The following is a 24123-nucleotide window of genomic DNA, read 5'->3' on the forward strand; positions in this document are numbered from 1 at the left end:
AATTTTTTGCGTGTTGCAATTTGATGTGGGACACCCTTTATATCTGTTATCTGGAGTACCGCTCAGCAGGTTACCGGTAATTAAGGGTACTTCTGGATGATCGTATGTCTTTCAGGAATCATTATTCTCACGGGGGATGCGTCCCGTGTAAAAAACCGTGCAAAAATAAACCGTGTTATTTCGAGAAACCGTGTAAAAAAAATCCGTGTTATTTCGAGAAACCGTGCAAATAAAGTGCAAAAAAATCCGTGTAAAAAATTCGTGCAAAAAAAGAATTGGGTGTACACCTGTACATTGTACAGTGTACAAGCTTAGAAGAGAGCAGAGTAAAACGTGTTACTAATAAAAATTGTTAACGCAAATTTCGATTAAGACAAACCAGGCGACGTCCACGTGTGACGATTTATAGCAAAAAGTGTTAAAGCTGTTCAGAGAGGTAAACAGAAAAAGTAACCTTAATATGAATTGTGTGTTTACAATTGCGATTGTTCGCCTGAAGAAATCTTCAGGCGAAGGTTTTTTTCTTTCGGCTAGGAAAGTCGGTCGGTTTAGCCCTGCAAGAGATTCCGTTTAGGTAGGGACAATTGTACTCCACGGCCGAGAATAAATCGTGTGAACTCTAGCACCGCTATTACATCTAAGAAAGCGCTTGGAAAACCAGTGAAAACCCCTTTCGTTCCAATATCGTCCTTTTCTAGTAGTTGTTTGAGAAGTTGTTGCGATTTTAATTTGGCATCCTTACTAGAGATGATCGGGTATGAAAATTTGAATACCCGAACTCGACCCGTACCCGATTAAGAAAAAAATTAAAAACCCGTACCCGACCCGAACCCGCAAGTTTCCTATGTTCTATACCCGAACCCGACCGCAACCCGTCGGGTATGGGACGGTCCCGGGTACCCGACCATCTTTAGTGTTAAATGTAGTCAATAGAGATACCCGACCCGACCCGTACCCGGTTTCAAAAACAAAAATTAAGAACACGTACCCGACCCGAACCCGCAAATTATTTTTTTTTTTCAATATCCGAACCCGACCCGAACCCGGCGGGTACGGGTGCGGTTTTCGGGCAAATTTACCGCTACCCGACCATCTCTAATCCTTACCTGACCTGCCCTGCCCTGAGAGGACTGGTCGGGCCGGTTCAAGACACGCCCCTTCGCAGTATCGAAATTGGTCGGTACTGGCGCTTAAGCGGAGGGGTTCTGAAGGGTAGTCAAAGGGACCGCCTATCGTTTTGCGGGCATAGCGAGGGTTACCAGTGGGTAATCGTACTCTGGTTTGAGTTATCGCCTGTTGAAAACGGTATTGCGACTACCAAGAAGTTTTGTGCTAGTACAGTAAGCTAGTGATCCCGTTTGGCGTAGCTTACTGCTACGGTGGAGTATTGTGATTCCAGATCGCCTATCTTAGGTATGATTTCAGCCGTTCAATAATGTTGAGAGAGGCACCGAACCGCTCGATCTTCGCCAATAGAATGAGGTTTTCTGCGCGATTAAATGCTGATTTTATATCTGTATTCACTGCATCTATTTGAGCTCCGTTTTGCATAGCCCTAACGTAGTGCGAAGTAAACTATGCTCAATTTGTGGTAATTGAATCCATGATGATCCATTCAGATTTATGCCTTGGCTTGTTGGAACAAAACCAATTCATATTTCAAACAGCTTTGGGCCCACGCGAAGGGCCGCAATTGCTCGACAATTTGCTATATTTTACTTATCTGCTTTCATGAAAATTGGAATCACGCGTTGAAAATATCTTCTGCGCCAATGACTGATTCAAAAATATTTTTAGAGGAGGATTCGCTCATTTCAATGCAGTCCGTTTTATGTGATATTTCATACAATGTGCATTGCTCCGCGAGCAATAGTAACCAGCTCCTAGTCTCCACATACACTCTTGACATCATTACTGGAAGCCTTGGGTTGGTGGAGGCAATCTACCCCAGATTAAAAACGAGGATTGGGCTAAGGAGCAATGCAGTTAAAATGAAACACGTTATATGAAGAAGCTCCAGAGAAAAGGTGCAGGCGTATGAACCACGAGCTTCAGACACTACTTGGAGAGGTTCCCATCATACACCTGGCGAAAACCGGAGTGCACCGGTTGACCGGCCATGTCGCAAAGATACCTGCCGACTGTGCAGTGAAATCTGTTCTCTTCAATAACTCCGCCGGCACCAGAAATAAAGAAACCTAACGTGCTAAATGCGACTTGCGGATGTCGAGACACTGAACGAATTTACGAGGAGTAGCCCAAGGAACGAGTACAATGAACACAAATTCTTGATACAGTACAAGCCATCCTGACTCTATGCTGTTAGACGGGAAGAAGGAAGAGGAAGGAGAAAGACGGCGAACATTTTCAAGCATATGAAACTGTCGAGGTTCACTAAGAGTGTTATTACAATCCGGACCTTCAACCAAGTCAACCAAGAAATTTATGCAAACGAGTGTCTAGGAAACTTCTGCTACCTTTCTTGAGGCCACACGATTGCTCCTTGCTGTTCTGACTGATTTTGGCATGGAATGGTATGTCGTCGGTAGGGCATTCAGTTTGTACTCAAAGACAGTACGCCAGTGCTTCACTCAATTGAGAAATATTGGACCACCCAAGCAACAATGTGAGTTTTATTGTACTCTTCTGGTGGTTTTCATGACCAATTTTGGTCTTAAATGCCATCATAAGAGTTTAATAAAACCAAAATTGTTACTTGGGCATTGTCAAGTGGAACTTAAAGGTGATCCAATTCTATGGCAAATAAATCGGACGAGTCCGGGGTATACAAACTGACGGCAGGGCTTAAACGAAAGGTCTGGCAATTCGGGTTCGATCAGCCGGAAGTTTAGGTGAACATTTTTCCTAATTTTCATATTAATATAGTTTCGAAAAGAAAAATAATTTAACTTTTTCAATAGAAATTTTAATTGAAATATACGGATTCTTGTTTGACTAAATTAACTATTAGACTATTTACGGATCATGTGACGCTTTTTAGTGGTTATAAGCCAATTTGCAAATCGATCGTCCAAAACGACTATAGTGGCTCTACCAACTAAAAGTAACTACGGAGCGCTCCCTGTGTGATGTGTGATTTCATCGTCCCCTTCATTTCCGAGTAGTGTGCCTTTATCAACACAGAAGAACATAACCTATTAGTGCAAGTGGAAAAATGCCGACTTTAAAAAGAATGGCATCGCAAGAAGACAGACTTGGCTCGGCACCCGTCACTGCTGCGCGGCGGTACACTTGCTTGGTCAACGAGAAACTGGATCTTTCAGCGCATGTAGGTATCTACAGAAAAAAAAAGTAAAATAAAATAGAATAGCTCACACGCAATCGCGTCCTGAACTGGTTATGGGAGGAAACAGGTGTGAGTCATATGATCTTGTGGCATTGAACCTGCCGGTTGCTGTACCTACCTGCATGTTGCGAGATTAAGAATGAGCCGATAAAGGTAAAACTGCTCGTAATAGTGTGTCTGGTGCATGCGGTGTCGAGTTTGGAAGGTTTAACAGTTTTAATATTGCAAAGTTAGTAAAATAACGTTATGATTCTATTCATTAACAGAAATTACTAACGTTAATGGAAGCTTCAACTGATGCTATTCGATTCCCATTTCTCAGAAAATTCAACCGGTCAATCTTTCCACTCATTTCCAACGCTTGTTCATCCTGCAAAGTGCAGGAAAAAACCAATTTACTTCTACAATCAAGACAGAATGGACCCAATGGACGTAAGGATGGATTTGTTAGCTGAATAATCCTTGCTCGCTCGTCAAGTACATATTAGCTCCCATTCTGCAGTCCGGACTTAAGTGCTTGGCCAACCAACCAACCAACCAACCAACCGACCGACCGGAAGAGAAGATCCACACTTAAATCCACACTTCAATCTGGCAGTTCGTATTGGGATGGGACGATTACGGAAAGACCCCGGCCCGAATCCGTGCTGAAGCGTATAATAATTGAAGATAATTTACGAATTAATTCGAATTCTCTCGAAACAACGCATTATAGGATTTGTCGTTTTCTTGGTTTTTGTGTTCTTCAAATTCTGTAGGGAAAAAAGAAAGAATAAATAAACAAAACTGGTTGAGGTAAAGTTTCCGATCGATCGTATAGGTAATTATCGAAATGAGGGATTTGTGCAGAAGAAAAACTGCCACGAGATGAAAACAATTTTCAATGAACAAGTTTCCCTTGAACTTTTGTAGGGCCCGCAGTGCCCTGCTGTCCGAACGATTCAATGCTGGAACTGGAAGTGTGCGGTATTGGGTTGAAATACAAAATAAAACAACAAAAAACTGTAATTCGTCGTTCGCTAAATTATGGTTTTCTGGCTTTTTCATATGTCAAACGAATCCACAACGCGATAAAAACGGGTGAATTTTAAACTGTACTACCTACCATCGATCGTCACCTGATTTCTTGAAATTCCAAATTGTTACCCTCAAGGTGGCCGAGGGGCCATTAAACTCGTTACTCACCACGTAGAGAGGGCCGTACTTATGGCAGTGGTAATCACCACGTTTCGGCATATTATTATATCAGCTCGCTGCCGACGGATCGGCCGGCGCGCCGCCGCTGGATCGGGAACGGGACGGGATCTCACGAAAAGGGTAGGACCTACGTAATGATGCGCGGTCTAGAAACTCGTTTTGAACCGGCTTTTTTTCGCTTTTCTATGCGCCCGCCCGCCCGGTTTGCTGTTTTTGTTGGTACTGTTCTTTTGTGCTTTATTCTTAGGTAAAATGGGTTCATCATGGGAAGAGCGAGTGAGGAACCGATTTAGTCTATTCTTTCCTTTAATCTGTTTCGATTTTATTGAGCGTCCTATTATGGTACATTTGAGTTGGTTTATTGAAGAATTTTGAATGCTTTTGAAAAGCATTGGGTTTTTTATTAGAATCGGATGAGATAGTGATTACATGAACTACGGTAAATTGTTCTGGATGCTACTCTATCCAGATTTTAGATAGTGTGACACTAAGATTTATAAAACGACGGCAAAGGAGGTCGTCTGAACTTTCAAATTAGAACATCAAAACTTCAAAAATTGATTTTAAACGGAATGTTACTACAATTGGTTGCTGGCAGTCGTTTTGGTTCAATACTGATTCTTGAATTGGCTTAAGATTACCAAAATTCTAGTTATAATACTTTTGTCTTGATTAGTAAAAGGGTGATGTCGTGAACATTACTCGAAAAAGTTGAGAATAAAACGCATTTAGCGCATACAGTTTCAACTCGTAGTATTCTTTTATCTGTCAGCCCATGGACATGACTACTGAACTGCTGACAGTGTCTGTCTTTCTCAGTTTTCTATCCTTCAAAACTATTCATGAATTGCAGTGCTGGATGATTGCTCGACTAACCTGTCAGTCAATTTCCTTGCTCTTGACCGATATTTTTGATTTCAAAGTTTAGTTTTTTAAACTACCTGCTTTTTAAAATCAACCAAACGTTGTTGATGGCTTTAATTCTGTAATGGCAGGATGCCTAATCCGGCCAAAACAGCAAGGAATAGTCGTATTGCTTCAGGAAAGGCAGACGACTTTGTTCAGATACTCGTTCACATTAATTTTACTGGCTTTGATGGTCCTGGTTGCAATTAAAATGACGCTTTTCAAACCACAGCGAACTTCAACAGTTTCGTATTCTTTTAATTTTCGGTTATCTTACTCTTTCCGGTTGTTGTATAAAACTCCTGTCAGCAATCTTTTTAACGTCTGTTATTTTAACCTACATCATGGTTGCGTCGTCCATCACCATGCCATCAAACTTCCTCAGTATAGTCGCGTCTAGCTTCCAGAATCGTGTTTTGGATATCTCGTTTTGTTTATAGTCGCGATTTAAGTCGACTTATGAGTCTTATGAGTTTTTGTAGTCCGACAAACAATTGTAGTCAACACTCCGGGTTTGTCACTCGCTTTGAAATCTCGGTCGAAAAGATTGGGGATCCGCATGAAAGCGCTGGTCATTTTTTGTCGTTGCTGCGGCTTCTGGCTTTCGATTGCGCTCTAATTCAGGTTTCCTGGCTATCTACAAACATTTCCCGGACTTATTTGTTGTATTGGTGACAGTTAATTTGTCCAATTTTAATAATTTTGCAAACTATACGTGCGAGTAATTCGGATTTTCATAATCAAAAATGCAAATGTCTTAATCAAACTAGTGATACCATTTTGAACGCACCCCTCTGCAAAACATTTTTTAGAATTTCCGTGTAACATTTAAACGGCCGAGCCGTTCGAGTTTCCTCGCACTCTTTCTCCTTGTGGCGCTGCTTCATCTTCTGAAAGAGTCAGGTTTGCCTCCGTCTTTGTTATCATATAATATCTTATTTTAACGGGTGGCACTCACTAACTTTCACTGACTTTTGCATCAATGTCCGCCGATTTGGCACAACAAAGCTTTGAAGACAGGTGTCTCCACTATTAATGAGACGTGCCATACGGCGCACTACTTACGACATTAGGTTTAATGTACGATACGGAAGAAAAATCGTTTGCCGTTTTTTTTTCGGAAGTCCAATTTAGTGCTGGATATCCAATATATCGCAGGCGACAGTTAGCGAAGATGCAATTTTCTCGCAATTGCAATTTTCTCGTTGTATACGCTGATAGGCAGCCGTATACTATTTACCTCTAGCAGCATAGATGCTGCTATATCAAAAAAAATTCTCAACTGTAGTCGGCAATGAATAGCCAATTCGTTGAGCATCTCGACACACGCAAGTCATCTTCATCCTGGTCGAGCGATCTAGCATACTGGTTTCCTCTATTTCTGGTGTTGGTGAATTTCTTGAAGAGAGCTTTTATCGCAGCACAGTCGTTTGGCATCCTTACGACGTTGAAAGCGTCGTTGAATCTCCCTACTCATATTATTGCTAGCGATGTCCAAAACTGCCAGACAGCGTGGCTCTATTAAGGTAACATACCAGTACAAAATTATTACGAAAATCCATAAAGAAGTTCTGATCTAATAAGAGTTTTGTACATTGTTACATTCGAACTAATCTGTCAACTACGAGGCGCCATTACTGGATGAAATTCAAGTAGTAATCATGGGGTCAGTCCCGGTTTAGTGGTTAGCATTCATGCCTCTCACGCCGAGGACCCGAGTTCAAATCCCATCCATCTAACATTTTTGTTGTATAATAGTATATCAAGCGCTTTGCGAATATAGATGGACAAGACACAAACACGTATCGCTCTTACGAAATTTTGTATGGGCGATACGTGTTTGTGTCTTGTCCATCTATATTCGTATTGTGGTGCTCTTACGGTGGCACGGAAGCAAGAAAAAAGTGATATTAAGCGCTTGTTTATTAGAAATTAGCTAGGTATGTTGCTACATCGTCGTAATTGCCTATTCCCGTCCTATCCAACACAAATTATTAAAAATATCAGCATTTTTATGACACACAATGCAAAACTAGTTATTCCCTAATATTTTAGTTTGTTGTCTACCACATGCGATCAATCAAAGTGAGCTGAGATCTATTTAAATGCTTTTTATCATTAAAGAAGTCCTACCAGCCAAATTTCCTACGTTTTTCGTGCGACGAAGAAGACAATGTCGACTAATCGTTTTAATTTCCGTCATTCATAAATGAAAATAACTCACGCAAGGCATAGTCGTTATTCTATAGCCAGGAAAACTTGCCTGACCTGCAGAAATTTTGTAGAATAACATTTGTCATGCCGTCCTACACAAATACATGCGCGTTAGCTTCGTAAACATTGTTGTGATTTTTAGTTCGGACTATGAAAAATTTTGATGGACGGATTTTAAAATGGTACGACGTATTTTAGAAATAAAGTCAGTTGCGTAATTTCAATAATATGCTTTAATAGTCGCTTTTCAGTGATTTCAATGTTCACGGATCGGAAGGTAAATGTGTTTTAGTCAAATCAGCACAAGAACTTTTGGAGTATTCATTAAATCCATCCAACAAATGATGAAAATCAGAGTGGCTTTCCTTGCTACGACGGGAATTAGAAAAAAACCCTATACAATGGTTGAATAAACTGCTCTTCAATTCACATTAAAAACTGATCAAGCGTCATACACAATTGACGGTTAAGTTAACCGGCAAATTGAAAAAAAAAGCAAAAAAACTTAATACGTTTCCTCTTGCTCAGCAGCTTTGGCAATATAGCTCATATGCAACTTATTTCTCTCCAGCACTCAAAATAGACTATATTAGTTGATACTGTCGAGCCAATTTCCACTTCTACAATCTGGATGTTCAGAATTCGAGCATATTCGACATTTTTTCAAAACGTTTGTTTTCGTCAAATCAAAACAACAAGGTCATAGGGTGCGCGCCGTGCGCGTATGTGAAAGTGAATAGAGTTACCAAATATTCAGATTAAAAATGAATTCGCCTGATCTGAACGAGGTGTTTTTCATATTAGCGAGGTGTTATTCATATTTTCATATTAGGTGTTTTTCATAATTATATTCATATTAGTGTATACTCATTCTCACTTAATGTCCAAAGACGATCCTCCAATTTGTGATTCTTGTAAACAACTGATATCCGTCAAGTATATATTTAGACATTGTTCCAAATATTCTGCAATTAGAAGAACTTTATCTGTCCAAGTCAAAATTATCTTTGAGGGCATCAACACCTCAAAGATAATTTAAAGAGTATTAAAAAGGTGATTCGTTTAATAAAACAGATTGATCTGTACGATCTTATTAAAAAACATAACTTATTGTAATTCATATTCAACTATTTAAAAATATATGCAAACTCTCTTTTATAATCACTATAGTATAGATTTAAGAATTATTGTATATATATTTAATTGTAATACTCTAACATCGCCGTTCAAAGGGAAATAGGGTTCATTTCTAATTCCCGTCGTAGTAAGTAAAACCATTCTAATTTTCATCTTTTGTTGAATAGATTTAATGAATACTCCAAAAGTTCTTGTGCTGATTTGACTAAAACACACTTACCTTCCGATCCGTGAACTTTAAAATCACTGAAAAGTGGCTATTAAAGCATATTATTGAAATTACGCAACTGACTTTATTTCTTAAATTCGTCGTACCATTTTAAAATCCGTCCGTCAAAATTTTTCATCGTCCGAACTAAAAATCACAACAATGTTTACGAAGCTAACGCGCATGTATTTGTGTGAGACGGCATGACAAATGTTATTCTGCAAAATTTCTGCAGGTCAGCCAAGTTTTCCTTGCATGACAATGCCTTGCATGAGTTATTTTCATTTATGAATGACGGAAATTAAAATGTTTGTCGACATTTTCTTCTTCGTCGCACGAAAAAACGTAGGAAATTTGGCTGGTAGGACTTCTTTAATGATAAAAAGCGTTTAAATAGATCTCAGCTCACTTTGATTGATCGCGTATGATAGACAACAAACTTAAATATTAGGGAATAACTAATTTTGCATTGTGTGTCATAAAAATGCTGATATTTTTTAATAATTTGTGTTGGATAGGACGGGAATAGGCAATTATGACGAAGCAGCAACATACCCTAAATAAATAAATTTTCTTCAATTACAAGTTTATCAGTTCTCGTTTTGAGTGATTGCAGCAGCACAAACACAAACGATTATTCAAAATAAACTTCATCCTTAAATGTCAAATGATTACACAATGAACAAAAAAATATTCACATTTGGGTGTAACCAATTTATAACAAGTAATACCCACTGCATAATAAAATACTTGCTAGTGATTAATCATTAACGTGTAACTCTTGAAACTTTAAACCTTCCTGTTTTTTGTTTTCTGTAAAGAAACAAACAATCTTTAACAGTTTTCGAAAGTAAATCAACTGATTTGTATTACATTGTTTTACAACTTTCAATTATAATATAAAGGGCACCTCTGGTGCAAAGTTATAGCCTAATTAAAAATTCATTTCGCTACCAACACCCAATAAATGAAATGCACGATCAGTGCCGGCCGCTTTATGTGCAAATCCCCACGCCGCGCCGCAAACATGTGCCAAACCCGTTACAATACGACCATCCGCTTGCAGATGATGGCAGAGATATGAAGATCACCCGGAAGCATGTTCCGCGAAGAATTTTACACCCATAACCTAGAAGGTGGGCTAATTAAATGCAAATTATGAGTAGGTAATTACACCGTCTGTGGCACTCTCTGCCGGGCCCCGGGGGCGAACAGCACACGGAAGGTTGCACTCCGTTCGGAAGGTCGTTCGCATGCAGTGTTTTTGACATAACCTTGTTCCGAGCGTGGCATCCCACACGGCATGCAACTTGCTGTCGGTACGCTACGACACCGACAGAATGCAGCACACAACAACGCAGCAAAATAACCCAAAACCGGTCTTTCGATCGCAGTTCTCTCTCTTCAGCACGTACACGTTCAGCTTTGTACTGAGATGTGAGATTTGAGTAAATTGCGATGCTCAGTTCTGCTTCAATTTAGCACGCAAGTGTTGTGTTACTTTTGACTGACGGACTGACTGACTGGTAGCATGACATCATCGTTTTGCTTAGAAAGCTAACTCAATTCAATGTGGTCAAATTCAAACTCTTTGGTTGGGCCATCGTCCTTGCAGACGTGACCTGAATTCCGCGGCGCTAAGTGGCAGTGTCCCTCTAATGTCCCATCCGTTATTTAATCTATTGGCAGGTGGTCATTTGGTCAAGTTTGATTGACATTCGCCTCCGCAGAATTCAGAAATGGCCGATTTGAACATATTACGAATACTCCAACGCATATCGTACTTGGAGCTTGTTTGACAAGGTGAGATTAATCCAAATACCGGACTGTAAACAGTTCCATCATAGCACTGAGAAAAGAACTTATTTCACAACTATGTTTAATAATTGTTAAACGTATTCATCTCTGCCAATTTCCAATTCAGTAGAACAACAAATTTAGTCATCATAAGATTTATTACGTACTGATATTCCAATTTCGTACTATTAGACGTTGTATTACGGTTAATGACGACGTCAGATTTATTTATGCACCATTTTCTCCCATGGTGGAGTTTCTCCAGTCAACGTGGAGCAAGCAGAAGGCTTAGTCAACTCAAATCAAGTCCCGCTTAATCTCAACTTTCCATACAAGTACAAAATGACGGCGCCCACGATATCGAAGGTTGAATCTGAAAATCACCGTCCGACGGACGGCCAAGCTGTCAGATACAGTCGACCGCACGATTAAGCTGCTCACATATATCCGAATGGGTTTGTGGAAGAGCCTTTTTTCTTTTAATTGTTAATTGAAAGATTTTATCAAAAAATTATACGATAAAATCATGCTTATAGTAGTTAAATTTTGAACGAACAAATTTTCTTTTAATTAAAATTACAAACATTACCTACTCTATTCGCAAAAGCTGTGTAGGAGTTCGGGCAAGCTTACAAGTCTATATAACAAGACCACATCAGCAGCAGCCAGAAGAACTGTATGGATATGGAAGTAAACAGCGGATCGGTCGATTCATTTCCTCCCACTTTCGCGACAGCCCAGCCACCAACGAACGGATCAACCAACGGTGGAATGGCTGTCTCCGCGGCCGGCCGTGCACTCCGCGCCGCGGCGCACCAGCCCAAGTCGGTCCTCGAAGACCGGTCGATGCGGGAAAGAGAGAGAGAAACACAATCAGAAAAGCTGTCCCGAGCAATTTCTTCCAAATCGGTCAGTCGGATTTTGATGATCGCGGTGCTTTGCCACAGTGCCACCAACACAGTGGGTATTTTCCTAGACCCGAGGGGTGCATGGATGCTTTCCAAAAGCGATCGGTCATTTAATTTTAAATAGATGCAAATGCTAGTAAAGGATAAGTTTTCCATTGACAAGAGAGCAATCTACATCTAAATTTGGATCAAATAAAACATGATAACCCTGCAAACCATTGTCCTATCCCCTGTGGGACGAATGCGGCGGCTCACGGGTGGAACAGAACACAGCCACAAACTCCGATCATCACATATCGACTAAATAAACTGGGGTGCCGTCACGCAACGCTCCGTTGTGGCACGTTAGTAAACGTTTTGCGCTCCGCGCGATTCGTAGTTTTAATTGTTTTACAAAAATAATCAGGAAAAATCAACGACCACAACTTTTCATCCAGCATCCTCACCTTAACCAGCTTGCATCAACTACTAAAGACGTCCGGGGGTTCGCTTCAGGTCAGGCAGAGCACCCTTGAAGATTGACACCATCTGGGTCCCGAACCCAGCAAATTGACGCAACAACGTTTTACGTAGGTACTTCACTCGGAGAGACGGTCTCAAGGTTGTGAATCGAAATCGAACTGCGAATGGACTCAAGATGCTGCCCTCCGATGCCTAGTGGTTTCCATCATCAGTGTGCAGTAATTTAGGGAAGTCCATCTCCGCCATCGCATCGTCCGGGTCTGTTTTCAATCTGACGACAGTTGTTTGCGGAAGGATCGATCAACGAGGTGAGTTACTCTTGTTGCAATCCTGTGCCACGGCGGCGCGAAGTGCAGCTGACGGTGCTCCTAGGAAGTCGTCGTTTCAAGGCGTCTGGTGTTTGTTAATGTTGAATTTGTGCATTCAGAGCGGGATTGACAGTGATATTTTTAGATTGTCGGTTTGTAAAGTGTCCGATACATGTTAAACATTCTTTGTTGCAATTATCCAAACATCTGGATTAGACAACCGCGAAGTTAGTTACATCAATTAGTTTATAGTACAAATGAGACATCATGGAATATTTGGTTCTGCGAGGGCGTGGAAATACTTTAAACTTAGTACTGATTTCATGACTGTCCTGCTCTTTGTGCTCCACTTTTACTTATTTTTACATAATTGATCGTGCCACCTAAATAAGCAAAAACGGTGCACAAAGAGCGGGATAGCTTTAGCTAATTCAAATGTATCATGGAAAATTGAAACTGTACACGTTTTGAGTTCGTGTGGTTTTAATTCTGTAATTCGAGCTCGTTTGGTGACTAATGCATTCAAAAGATTATCCAATTCTGTCCAGGATTAGTATATGAGCCATTTTCCTAACTAGTGCAGGAGAATGTCATTTTCTCAAAACTAAAATTGGCTTACTTTCAGGCAATTTCGTGTTGTATTCATTCGACAAAGTTTAGTGTGCATTTCAAAGTTGTCAAAGATGAAGATCGTTTTTATTTCTACGGCAGTGAATTTTGTATTAAGATAAATTTCGAGATAGTTGTAGTCAGCCCATGAACAAGCCTCCTGAACTGCTGACAGTGTTTGTCTTTCTCAATTTTCTACCCTTCAAAACAATTCATTTGTGATTTGCAGTGCTGAATGATCGCTTGACTAACCTGTCAGTCAATTTTCTTGCTCTTGACTGATATTTACGATCTCAAATTTTAGTTTTTTAAAATTAACCCCCCCCCCCCCCCCTGAATAAAATTAATTTAAACTTCGAAGCAATGTTTAGGTTTATTATAATTTTGTTTACTGTTGTTAGCAGTTCAAAATGAATGAATGATTCACTATATCGAGAATAAATGAATGCAGAGAAGAACACGAACATGAACGCAAGTAATTCGCTCGAATCGTTAGTTTCAGATTGGCAATGCTGGCCCCGAGTAAGATCGGGCAATCAGCTGATTTAGAATAATTTGGACTGGAAGTTTTTCTTGGAATTAGACTTTATTCTTAACTTAAAACATTATTTGAAATTTTTATTCGGCATTACACATAAATTAGAAATTAAAGTTGAAATTTGACTTGAAATTGGATTGCAGAGCTCAAAATTAAACTTAAAATTGTAGTTGAAATTTTACTTAAAGAGAATAGACTTACGATTACATTTGAAATTGGAATTTAAATTGTACTTGAAATTAGACTTCAAAGCAGAGTTGAAATTTGACTGTAAATAGAGGTTTTTCGTCAACATTTTTTTTCATTAAAGGTTCAATTTTGCCTCCGGAAATGATCCCCATAGAAAGCTTTTTTTTATTAAAGCCATCAACTACTGTAAAAAGAAAAAAAAATAAAATACGTATATTTTAACCCGTCGCTTTGCGGACGTATCACACGCCTTTTTGTATCAGTGTCCCCTATTTTTACCACTTCGAAACTATTTGTGCCACTCTTTACTCGTTACTCTTGTGGAAAGCAACACCCGAAACGAAAAAGGTAATCGTTCGACTGTTATTCGTTCTGCCCTTTTCTGTTGTGCAATACCACCAGAAAATCTAAACATTTTGATTAACAGTACAGCCGAAACGCATTTTTTAAAACTCAACATTCGTGATTTGATGAAAAGAAATTCAACATTCTTGCAATTTTACGTTTTCGAACGTTGTTTAAAGAATCATAGTAAATTCTAGGGTTAGTGAAAAAAATATATTTTTGCACCATTGTTATTCGTATTAGAAGTGCTTTCGAGAAAAAATAAGACAAGAAGGGTTATGATCTGACGGAAAACCTCTATTTATCTAAAAATTTAAATTAAATTAGACTTGAGATTTGCACTACTCACTTCAATTACTTCAAACCAGAAAAGGAAACGAAATTAGGCACAAAGTTAGAATTAACTTTCGCTCACACGTTCGGCCTCTTCTCTCCCTTCATGTACAGTTTTCTTGGTTTTTTCTCTCACTTTCCTTCCGTTTTTTCTCTCGTTTCTGTCCTCTTCTCGCTCCTATTTCATTGATTCGGTTTTCTTCGTTTCCTGTCCAATTTTTTTTTATTTTCAATCCTGTTTTCACTTCCTCTTTTGTTATTTTCTTTCCCGCTCGCCGTCTTTTCTCTTCCCTTTTTTATTTCCAGTTTTCGTCTTTTCCTATATCTTCTCGTCTTTCGTCTTCGTCTGCTTCAACTTTCCCCTTGTTGATTTTTTCTAGTTCTTCTAGTTTTATTTCTTTTTTCTCTCGTTTTTTTCCTTTTTTCTGCCCACAGTTTTCTCTTTTTCTCTTCCTTTTCTCTTCTTTTCCTGGTCATGATTTTCCTCTAATATGTTTTACGACTTTTTCTACCGGTTTTTCACGTTTTCAAGCCTATTTTTTCTATTTTCTGCTCTCGTTTTTTGTTATTGACTGACACGTTTCTACTTTTTTCTTTTTTTCGGTCCCGGTCGTCTCTTTTCGTTTGTTCAATTGAATTGAAAAAATTCAATTTCGTTTTTTCGTTATCATCTGTTGCGTTCTTCTTCTTATTTTGTTTTGCTTTCTCATCTCTTCAGTCACGCTCTTTTTTGTCTTTGTTATCTCTTTTGCCTGTTTACATTTATTCTCTCTCAATTTTTTTCTTTTTTTTGTCTCCTTTTTTCTTTTTTCTGTGATTCTCCATTTTTTTCTTTTTTTTTGTCCCCTTTTTTTCTTTTTTCTGTTCCCGTATTTTCTCCTTTTCTTTCTATCGCGTTTTTTTTCTCCTTTTTTGTCCCGTTTTTTCTTCTTTTATGTCTAGTTTATTCTCTTTTTCTTTATGGTTTTTTCAGTTCTTTCAGTTCTTCATCTTTTTCTGTCCAGACCTTGTCATTGTTTGCCTTCGTTTCTCTCTTTTTTTCTCCCGTTTTCTTCTTTTCTACTTTTTTTCTCTTTTCATGTCCCTTTTTCCCTCCCATTTTGTCACGTTTTGTTTTTCTCTCTCACGCGTTGTTCCTCTTTATCGTTTGTCCAGTTTTTGTAACTTTTCCTTTCAGGCTCTTTACCATTTTTACTCCTTCTGTCTCATTTTTACTTTTTTGCTTTTTTCTTGAGAGCAGCAGGAGACGAATTACCTCTAAATCTATTGGTATTCCATTTGTAAATATGTTAAGAAAACTTACTAACATTTTCCTTCGAAACTGTTTGCTCTACGTTGTTTGTCATTGTACGTTATCTAATCTTCTATACATATATTCCTTATAGAATCGAAAACTACTGAACCGCTCGGCGTGAAAATTTTGCATGTAGAGGTTTTTGGGGCCAGGAAAGGTTTTAGTGATGGTTAGAGACCCCTCTCTTTACTAAGAGGGGGGGCTCCCATACAATTAAAACACAAATTTCTGCATAACTCGAGAACTAATCAAGCAAATGGAACAAAATTTGACATGTGGGTGTTTTTGGAGGCATGAATTTTTTCTATGATGAATTAGGACCATACCTTTTTAGGAGGGGGGCTCACATACAAATGAAATACAACTCGAGAAATGTTAGACTCTTTCATAAAACATTAGTCAATAACAAGACCACCAAAAACTATCAATAGTAACATTAGTTGATTCAGCGCGAGACGGCTTCACCGCGAGTGTTGCCGGCGACATGCCGTCGGAAGCGCCAGCCTCTGCGGTGGGCAGCCCCCCGTAGAGATCACCTCTATCTAGGTTTATTTATTTTCCTAGATCTACTGACCTCTATTACTTTCCTTCAGTTGGGTCACCCTTGCGAAAATAGTACTTTCTACCAAAAGATTTTCCGTGAAATGGTACATCCCGCGTAAGGTTTTTCGCGAAATGGTATTCTGCAAAACTCTATATTCCGCGTTATGGTCAACCGAGAATTGGTGTTCCGCAAAATGGTATTCAGCGAAATGGTTTGTAATGATGGCGAATATTGAAATGCTATCCGCTTTATTTTATCAGGCTAAGCAATGGGGGGAGTTGTTTTCTACTTTACTGTGAGGAAAATTTGTATATTAAAACACCCATGATCTGCCCACAAACTTGCAAAACTCGAGATTGTGACAAAGGTCATCCGAAATACACGATTTATGTACAACACAGTTTAATTTGTGGCAAAACGAAGTTTGTCGGGTCAGCTAGTACGGTATAAATATCAAAATATCTATATTCAGCACTTTATGCGATGTACTGAACCTACGTCCGGGGTCCCGAACACTCTCCTTCTTATAGACCTCAATAATTTCATTTTTACCTTTGTTATACAATATAACAAAGGTTTAGGAATTGGTCGAAAAACACGAAGTCGATCTGAGGCCCGGAGGGCCGTGTCACATATACCAATCGATCAGGTTCGACGAATGAGCAATGTCTGTGTGTGTGTGTGTGTGTGTGTGTGTGTGTGTGTGTATGTGTGTATGTGTGTGCGCTTCAATTTTCAATCGCCTATTTCTCGGAGATGGCTGAACCGATTCGTCTGCTATAACTTTTATTTGAAAGGTATTTTTACCTAGTATATCACTATTAAATGGTTTCGTGGTCTGACTTTTAGTTTGAAAGTTATAAGCAAAAATGTGAAAATTACGTGACACGATTTTCTCCGGAACCACATAACCGATTTCATCGATCTTAGTACCAAATAAAAGCTCTTACTATTGCTAAACTTCACACCAATTTTTATTGAAAACAAACAAGTGGTTTAAAAGCTATGCTTAAAAAACCAGTTTTGACAAGGTTCAAATGATCGCCTGTTTCTCAGAGATGGCCAAACCGATTTACGTGCTATTAGTTTCATTTGGCAGGTAATATAGCCGGATAGATCACTATTGAATGGTTTATTGATTGGATGTTTAATTTGAAAGTTATGAGTAATTCAATACACCACACCAAAATTAACAATAATTTATAATGCTTTTAACCAAGAAAAATAACCTAATTTCAATTATTTTAATATCAAACGAGAGGTTTTCACACTACGAATATATATGCAAAATTTCATAAGAATTGGTTTTGCCGGTCAAAAGATATTAACCCTCGAACACTCGCACCAACTTTTATAACACAGTTACTCGCGCGCACAATAGCCCAAAACCAAAGAAAACGTGCGCACTAGAGTTTTGACTAGGAAAACTTGGTTTTAAGTTTATCGAACCTTTGGAAGAGTTTCTTGAAATTGAATGCTCTATCGTCTGGTAGAATTTGAATTTTGATTAATCCCCCTAAAAGTGAAATAAAAAAATTATTTTCCTTCAGTTTCAATATAACACATTGATGTGTTCTGCAAAGTTTTAGAGCATATTATTACAAGAAATTTTGCTGAAGACAGTAACCTTCTATCTCTTCAACGAAGAGATCTTATTTATTGTATATGAATTTGAAAAATCAGTTTTTCTATTTTAGTTCTTTTTGTAATTGTTGTATGATTTTTTCATGTATTACAAAGTTGTATAAATAATAAAAATACACAACTTTGCTGAACATAGTATATCTCTATGTTTCCTTGTTTACGAACTGTAGAACTTTGATTATAAAAAATACCCTGATTTTGACCCCGAATTACTCGACTACCAACAGACGGATACATTTTAAACATTTTACATTTGCTGGTAGTTTTGCTGCACACAGACACCATTTTTCCATATGAAGAAACGAAAGAAAATTCCAGTTGGGGCCAACTGCGGTACACCTCACATGCTACTTGCTTCGTTTCTGTGATGTCGGTTTATGCTAATCTATTTTCCTAACAATTTAAAGTAATAATGCATTGAATAATTCTGACATTTTGCTCATAACAAGTTTATTGAAGAATATACGTTAGTATATACGTAATATACGATTTGTAACTATATAACAATATGGCATTCAAAAACCTACACATGGTGTACAAAATACAACAACGTGAGTAACCGCAGGTTAATAAAAATTGATGAAATTTCTTCGAGAAAACTTTATTGTTGTGAATCAATTAGAATGGCAATACAGGAAATTATGCATAGTTCAAAAACTTATAAACTAGACCTTTATTACGCAATGTATATGTTAAAGAATAATATTTCATCTTACAACTTACTTTTACTTGCACTTACCCTCATTAGTAACAACTTACACAGCAATTTCATGAGAAAAGGAACTATCAAAATTTATAAGTGCTTCTATTTGGTTCAAATTTTGTAAACTTATTCAATTTCCAAAAATTTCATGTAAACCAAACGTGTCGATTTCTATCTCAAATAGCAAGTAACACCGTATAACAAAGGTTCCTTTCACCACTAGGTGGATTAAATCAGGTTTTTCTTATTTTCTCCAAATTTTCCGACTGGAATGGATGTTCAAGACTGGTCAAACACTTGCCCTTTTCGCACCGCATGATACTGTCACTCTGGCAAGATTTTGCAGTCGAATTTCAAGTAAGTTTCGGCGTCCATTTTTATGCACTTTTCGAATTCCCAGCAAGCATCGTATCGTACAGCTTTCGCACGCTGGACCTGATCGATGCTCTTTGTTTTTGGGGTTCGTGTTGGTTGTTTCTGATTCTTATACTTACTTACATTACGGGCTACGGACGGTCCCCTATCGCCCCTGTACCGAACGAAATATGGTCCTCCAGTACTGTCGGTCCTGTGGAGCCGTTCTACAATTTCCTCGAACACCAGCAGAACGTGCATCGTACTCGACAGTGCACATCTATCGGGTGCGAGGTTTAACCCAAAGTCTACTGCCTCTTCCTAGTTTTGCCTACTCCTTCATTTACCCTCTAACGGGCAACATCGTAAAAACGATGCGATCAAGCTAATGACTGTTTTATCATGAAAGCACACTCAAAAGAACCTTAAGTTCTGATTTTCATGCAAAAATAATTATCTGGACGAGCGCCAGGTTAGAAAAAGTCCAATTTCTCTTTTTCGTTTTTCATGTCTAACGCTCTACCCAGATATTTTTTCAATTCAAATACATTACAAAATTGATATAAAGCATGAAATTTACTCTTAGAAAAATCATAAGGTCAATCATTTTGTTCTAGATGTGCTATTTCATCAAAAGTAAAAAAGGAAATATTCGCGCATTAATTATTGTCGAAATTTTTCGGAATTTTTGTTTTTGAAAAATGATAACTTTTGTATGCATAGTCAGAATATTGTGATATTAGTATCAAAATGTCAAGAAATCTGTTCTAAACACATTTTACAATTGACAATTGACAATTGACAACATGCAATTCAAACCAAATTTCGTATGCGGCTCTGGAGCTCCAAAAGCGAAGGCCGTCTACAGACGGCCTTACCCGTTAGAGGGTTAAGCATTCTAGTTACGTGTTCAGCCCACCACAACCTGTCACATTGTTGTACCTTAACTATATCAACATTTTTGTATACCTAAGACAGCTCATGATTCATGCGTCTACACCGCACTCCAGATTCCATTTTTCCAACAAGTATTAATCGCAGAATATTACGCTCGATTACCCCAAACGCTCGTCAATCAACTTCCTTTAGCGTCCACGATTTCTGTCCGTAAAGGGCCATTAGGTGTATTCGTGTTTTGTAGAGCGCCAGTTTTGTGCGAATGTGCAAACTACGGGACTTCTGCTGGCTGCGTAATCCATAGAAAGCCCAATTCGATTGGGCTGGAATTCGTATTTTACCTCATGGCTTACACTTACAGTATTGACACATGTCACGAGCGTACCAATGTATATGAATTCCTCCAATGCTTAATATCGTTCTCCAGCCGGCTTCACCTAGTCACTAACACCATTTGGATTCCCACAATCCCTACCAGAAACCATGTGCTTGGTTTTAGCGATATTAATGATCAATCCTAACCTCGCTGCTTCCAATTTGAAAGGCCGGATGAACTCTTCCACTGCTCTACGGTTGATTCCGATAATATCATCCGCAATACCAAGAAGCATGTGAGTTTCGAAATGTTAGCCCATGCAGCGTCGCACGAATCAGCTTAACTAGTTTCGTCGGAAGACCATGTTCTAGCATTATCTGCCACAGTTCATTTTGTTAAACTGAATCGTACGCCGCCTTAAAGTTCAGTCTTCGATTCATTCGATACCCTGATGCTACTTCCCCTTTACGATAATGATGGTATATGGTAATGTAATAAAATATGTGTTATATGAATATACATTATATGAAGATATATGGACAAAAATAGAACAATCTCACCAGCAGTCCTTCGAAAGGAATAGAGTTGCATCATTTGAGTTTAACTGAGTGCTTCCATTATTGATTTAATTTTTTCTTCTGGTATCCATAAGCATTATTTGAACTTTCTTCGGTCCGAGTTTTCGCTGTGCAGTAGGAGGTGCTTGCTTATTGAGCTAAAACGAAACAAATAATTAAAATAACTCATGTTGAGCTTACCTACTAACAAGGTCGTGTGGCTCAGCCGTCATCCAAACCCGCAGTTTTGATTGAGATCAGGCAGCCGCGAACCACCTATCATCGCACCTCCTAGCTTGTCTACTCAATAGAGCATTACCGGGTAAGGCCACGTGGAGGCGCTTGGTAGGGGCTTGGGATGGCTGGAGCTATGTTGGACGCTTCCTCATTTGCCTTCCCCATTTCATACCCAGGACTTTTTGCTTTTGACTTTTTGGCTCAAATTCTAACTTTTGTGCTTTAAACTTTTGAGCTCTACTTAGAACTTCAGATATAAGTTCCATTTTAGGTCCTATTTCAAGTCCAGTTGCATGTCCCTTTTCAAGTCCTATTGCATGCCTATTTGCAGTTTAATTTAAAGTCCGAATTCAAGGGGTAATTTGTAGTTAAATTTTATGCCTAAAATATCAAATAAAACTTCAAATTCTATTTTAAACTTGAGCCCGTGGTCCATATTTTCCAGAATATTTAATGTAAAAAATTCTCATGATATAACTCGCAAATTCGGTAGATGGCGTAAAAATAGATTTGCCATGTCGAAAACCAAATTAATGTGTGACATAATTTTGACAGTATTTTTGCTCTCCTTTTCTCTTTTCTCTCTCCATAATTTACTTATGGAAGAAAACAGACTAATTGGCCGATATTTAACCTAAAATAGGTGGGTCTTACCGTCGCGGATTTTCTATACCTTCTCGCATATGCGATACATCTTCTGTGATGTGATGATGCCGAACTATCGGGGTTCTGTCGGTTGGACCAACACCCTGTTGCCACTCACGAAGTTCAAAGTTCCAAGCATTCCTTCCATAATTCGTTGCCTGAGTCCATGCCGAATGCTTAGAGTCGAATTTTCTTGATAATTGGTATTCATGATATTTAGGTAGATTGCTCTACTAGGGTTAAGCTGCCACGTTTCTTGCTGGGGCTGCCATCTTGGCGTTAACGTTAGCAACAACACGTTTCTTAATTCAGCACCCGCGCTAGGTCAGACGCTTTCGTGAGCCACTAGCATAAGGACAAACGCTCAAGGCTATTCCTCGTGCCAACACTTAGCATTCGCATGGGTTTCCCCGTCCTTGTAATCATACGGCATTGGTTTCTGTCGGAACAGGTTACTCGATCTCCAATAAACAATGCTTCTATCTCGGTTGGTACTATGAAGATGTTGTTGTAAATTAAGTCAGTCCTCGGATTCCACAGACTGCGCTGTCTACGGGAAGTCCAGACGAGTAATGACTGATTACGGACGTTATGTATATTTAATACTAATGTTTGCAACATACGATCACTGTCAATATTAAGCTATCACAAGTCAACATAAACAGCACATCACCTTGACAGAACTACAATTGTTGTCTACCATTAACTATTTTGTTTTACCAGCAACTTCTACTAGAAACTTCAGCATGTCTTTCCTACGAAACATACGTAACAATTTAGCCAATCATGCTTACAACACTCAGCGCAACGGAAAATCGAAACAAACAAATTTATCTACAAACGCCAGAACACACAACTCAGGCAACGAATCCGAACAGGACCGCTATGGAACGTACGGTGGCAGAAGAGACAGTGGATCAATCGCAACCGCCAGGAAAGGAAGCGGCTCGATTGTGACCACCCTTCGGCGGGATGGCAAATACAGCAAGGAAAACCCAGCGCCCATCATTGTGTATGTGGACAAGTACGAAACGGGCCCAAAACCTGCTGGAATACTGCGGAAGAATACTTTTACCAAGAGTGATCATGATCCAGAACGTCGCAAGTCGGGCAATGCCATTACACGGAGTGATACTTTTACGATTAACGAATCCGAAGATGAGCAGAAGACGAACACCAACACGTACTCGAAGAAAAAACAGAAAGGTAATTTTTCAATATCATTGAATTCAGGATAAAACTAATATTATTTGTGTAATACCAATACCAACAGAAAAACCCCAGAAGAACGCGGTTGAGACCGACCGAGGATCAACGGACAATCTACCGGTGGTGATCGATTCTCGTACCTATCGGAAGAAATCTCTCAAGTCATCAAAACCAGTACAGAAGGTCGAAAGCTTCATCAAACGGTTCGAGAAAAGTCTTTTCAAGCATGAATCCAAGAAAAATGGACGAAAGGATTCCAATTCGTCAGTTGAAACGTACGTGCCAACTTTTAGGGACGTCGGTATTAATTGTAAACTAGACGAGGAGGAAAAACTTAAAGCCAGGAAGAAACGACAAAGTTCGAGAGATTCATTAATTGAAGTAAGCAATGTCTACCACAGCTCGTCTTCCCAGAAGAGTTTCCGCGAAGGAACGGGTGCTCCGCAAAACCGACCGCGGGAAAGAAGCAGCTCCCCGAGCAAGAAGTTCTCAACCTACGATCGAAAGAAGCAGAGTCAGTTTGATCGTGACGATACCCCAGCAAGGGACTGCCAACGAAGTACTTCACCTTTTGAAACTCTAGAATTGAAGGCAAAGCCTTCAGAAATGAGCTCCCATAAAGCACGTCAGAAGGAAGCTGAAATGGGCTACAGTACTGTGAGCAAAAAGCCGGCTTCGAGTTTGCCAAGAACTCAAATGCAAGATCGGAGCAAATCCATTCTAGTCACAGCTCGAAAGGAACGCTTCGAGCCGGACAGTACAAAGCGGAACTATACGGTAACAACCAGCGCCCACCACCATCGGGTGGAATTCGGACAGCAGGGTCCGTTTCGATCGAATACATACGACACATTGAAAGAAGAGTACGAGCAAGCCAACCGCAAACCGGTCGGGGTCGCTAGTCCTCGTTTAAGCTCCAGCCATACGGCCCAGGAAAACACCAACACAAATCGGAAGGATTCAACCGAACTGCCGAAATACACTTTTGGAACGAATCTGCAGGAGCGACGCAGTCGCTTCCAACAGTTCCAGAAATCGTTTAAACAGCTGGACGACAAGAGTGCCGAAGTCACCTATCAGCAGAGCTTTTTTGTGCCAATCTAACAAGACTAATTAGTTAATAGTTCGGAATGCTTCAGACTTCCAAGTTTAACGATAAAAGAGCTTTATGGATTAACTTCTAACTCGAATCATTTTTTTGTTCTGCAGGAATAAAACTAAACATTTAACAACCCCTTAGGGGTAAAAAAAGGATTATTTATTGT

General features: G+C 39.2%; 2 protein-coding genes across 2 annotated transcripts in view; both read left to right on the forward strand.

Annotated features, from left to right (window-relative positions):
* The window catches only part of LOC128738109 (four and a half LIM domains protein 2), a 335738-nt gene that overhangs the window by 16239 nt on the left and 295376 nt on the right, over positions 1-24123 (forward strand). The gene's annotated exons all lie outside the window — the stretch shown is intronic.
* Positions 12155-24086, forward strand: LOC128738113 (serine/arginine repetitive matrix protein 5-like). Its single transcript, XM_053832977.1, has 3 exons — positions 12155-12444; positions 22373-22855; positions 22923-24086. Exons 2-3 carry the CDS (start codon positions 22396-22398, stop codon positions 23960-23962), a joined length of 1500 nt encoding a protein of 499 aa, XP_053688952.1. The 5' UTR covers positions 12155-12444; positions 22373-22395; the 3' UTR covers positions 23963-24086.

The sequence above is a fragment of the Sabethes cyaneus genome, chromosome 2 (assembly GCF_943734655.1).
Source record: "Sabethes cyaneus chromosome 2, idSabCyanKW18_F2, whole genome shotgun sequence".
Taxonomy (NCBI): domain Eukaryota; kingdom Metazoa; phylum Arthropoda; class Insecta; order Diptera; family Culicidae; genus Sabethes; species Sabethes cyaneus.

Bases quoted from the DNA above. Each gene is read 5' to 3' on its own strand.
- LOC128738113 (XM_053832977.1), top strand. From the start codon at position 22,396: ATGTCTTTCCTACGAAACATACGTAACAATTTAGCCAATCATGCTTAC. The intron at 22,856-22,922 runs GTAATTTTTCAA...CAATACCAACAG, and splicing joins CTCGAAGAAAAAACAGAAAG to AAAAACCCCAGAAGAACGCG.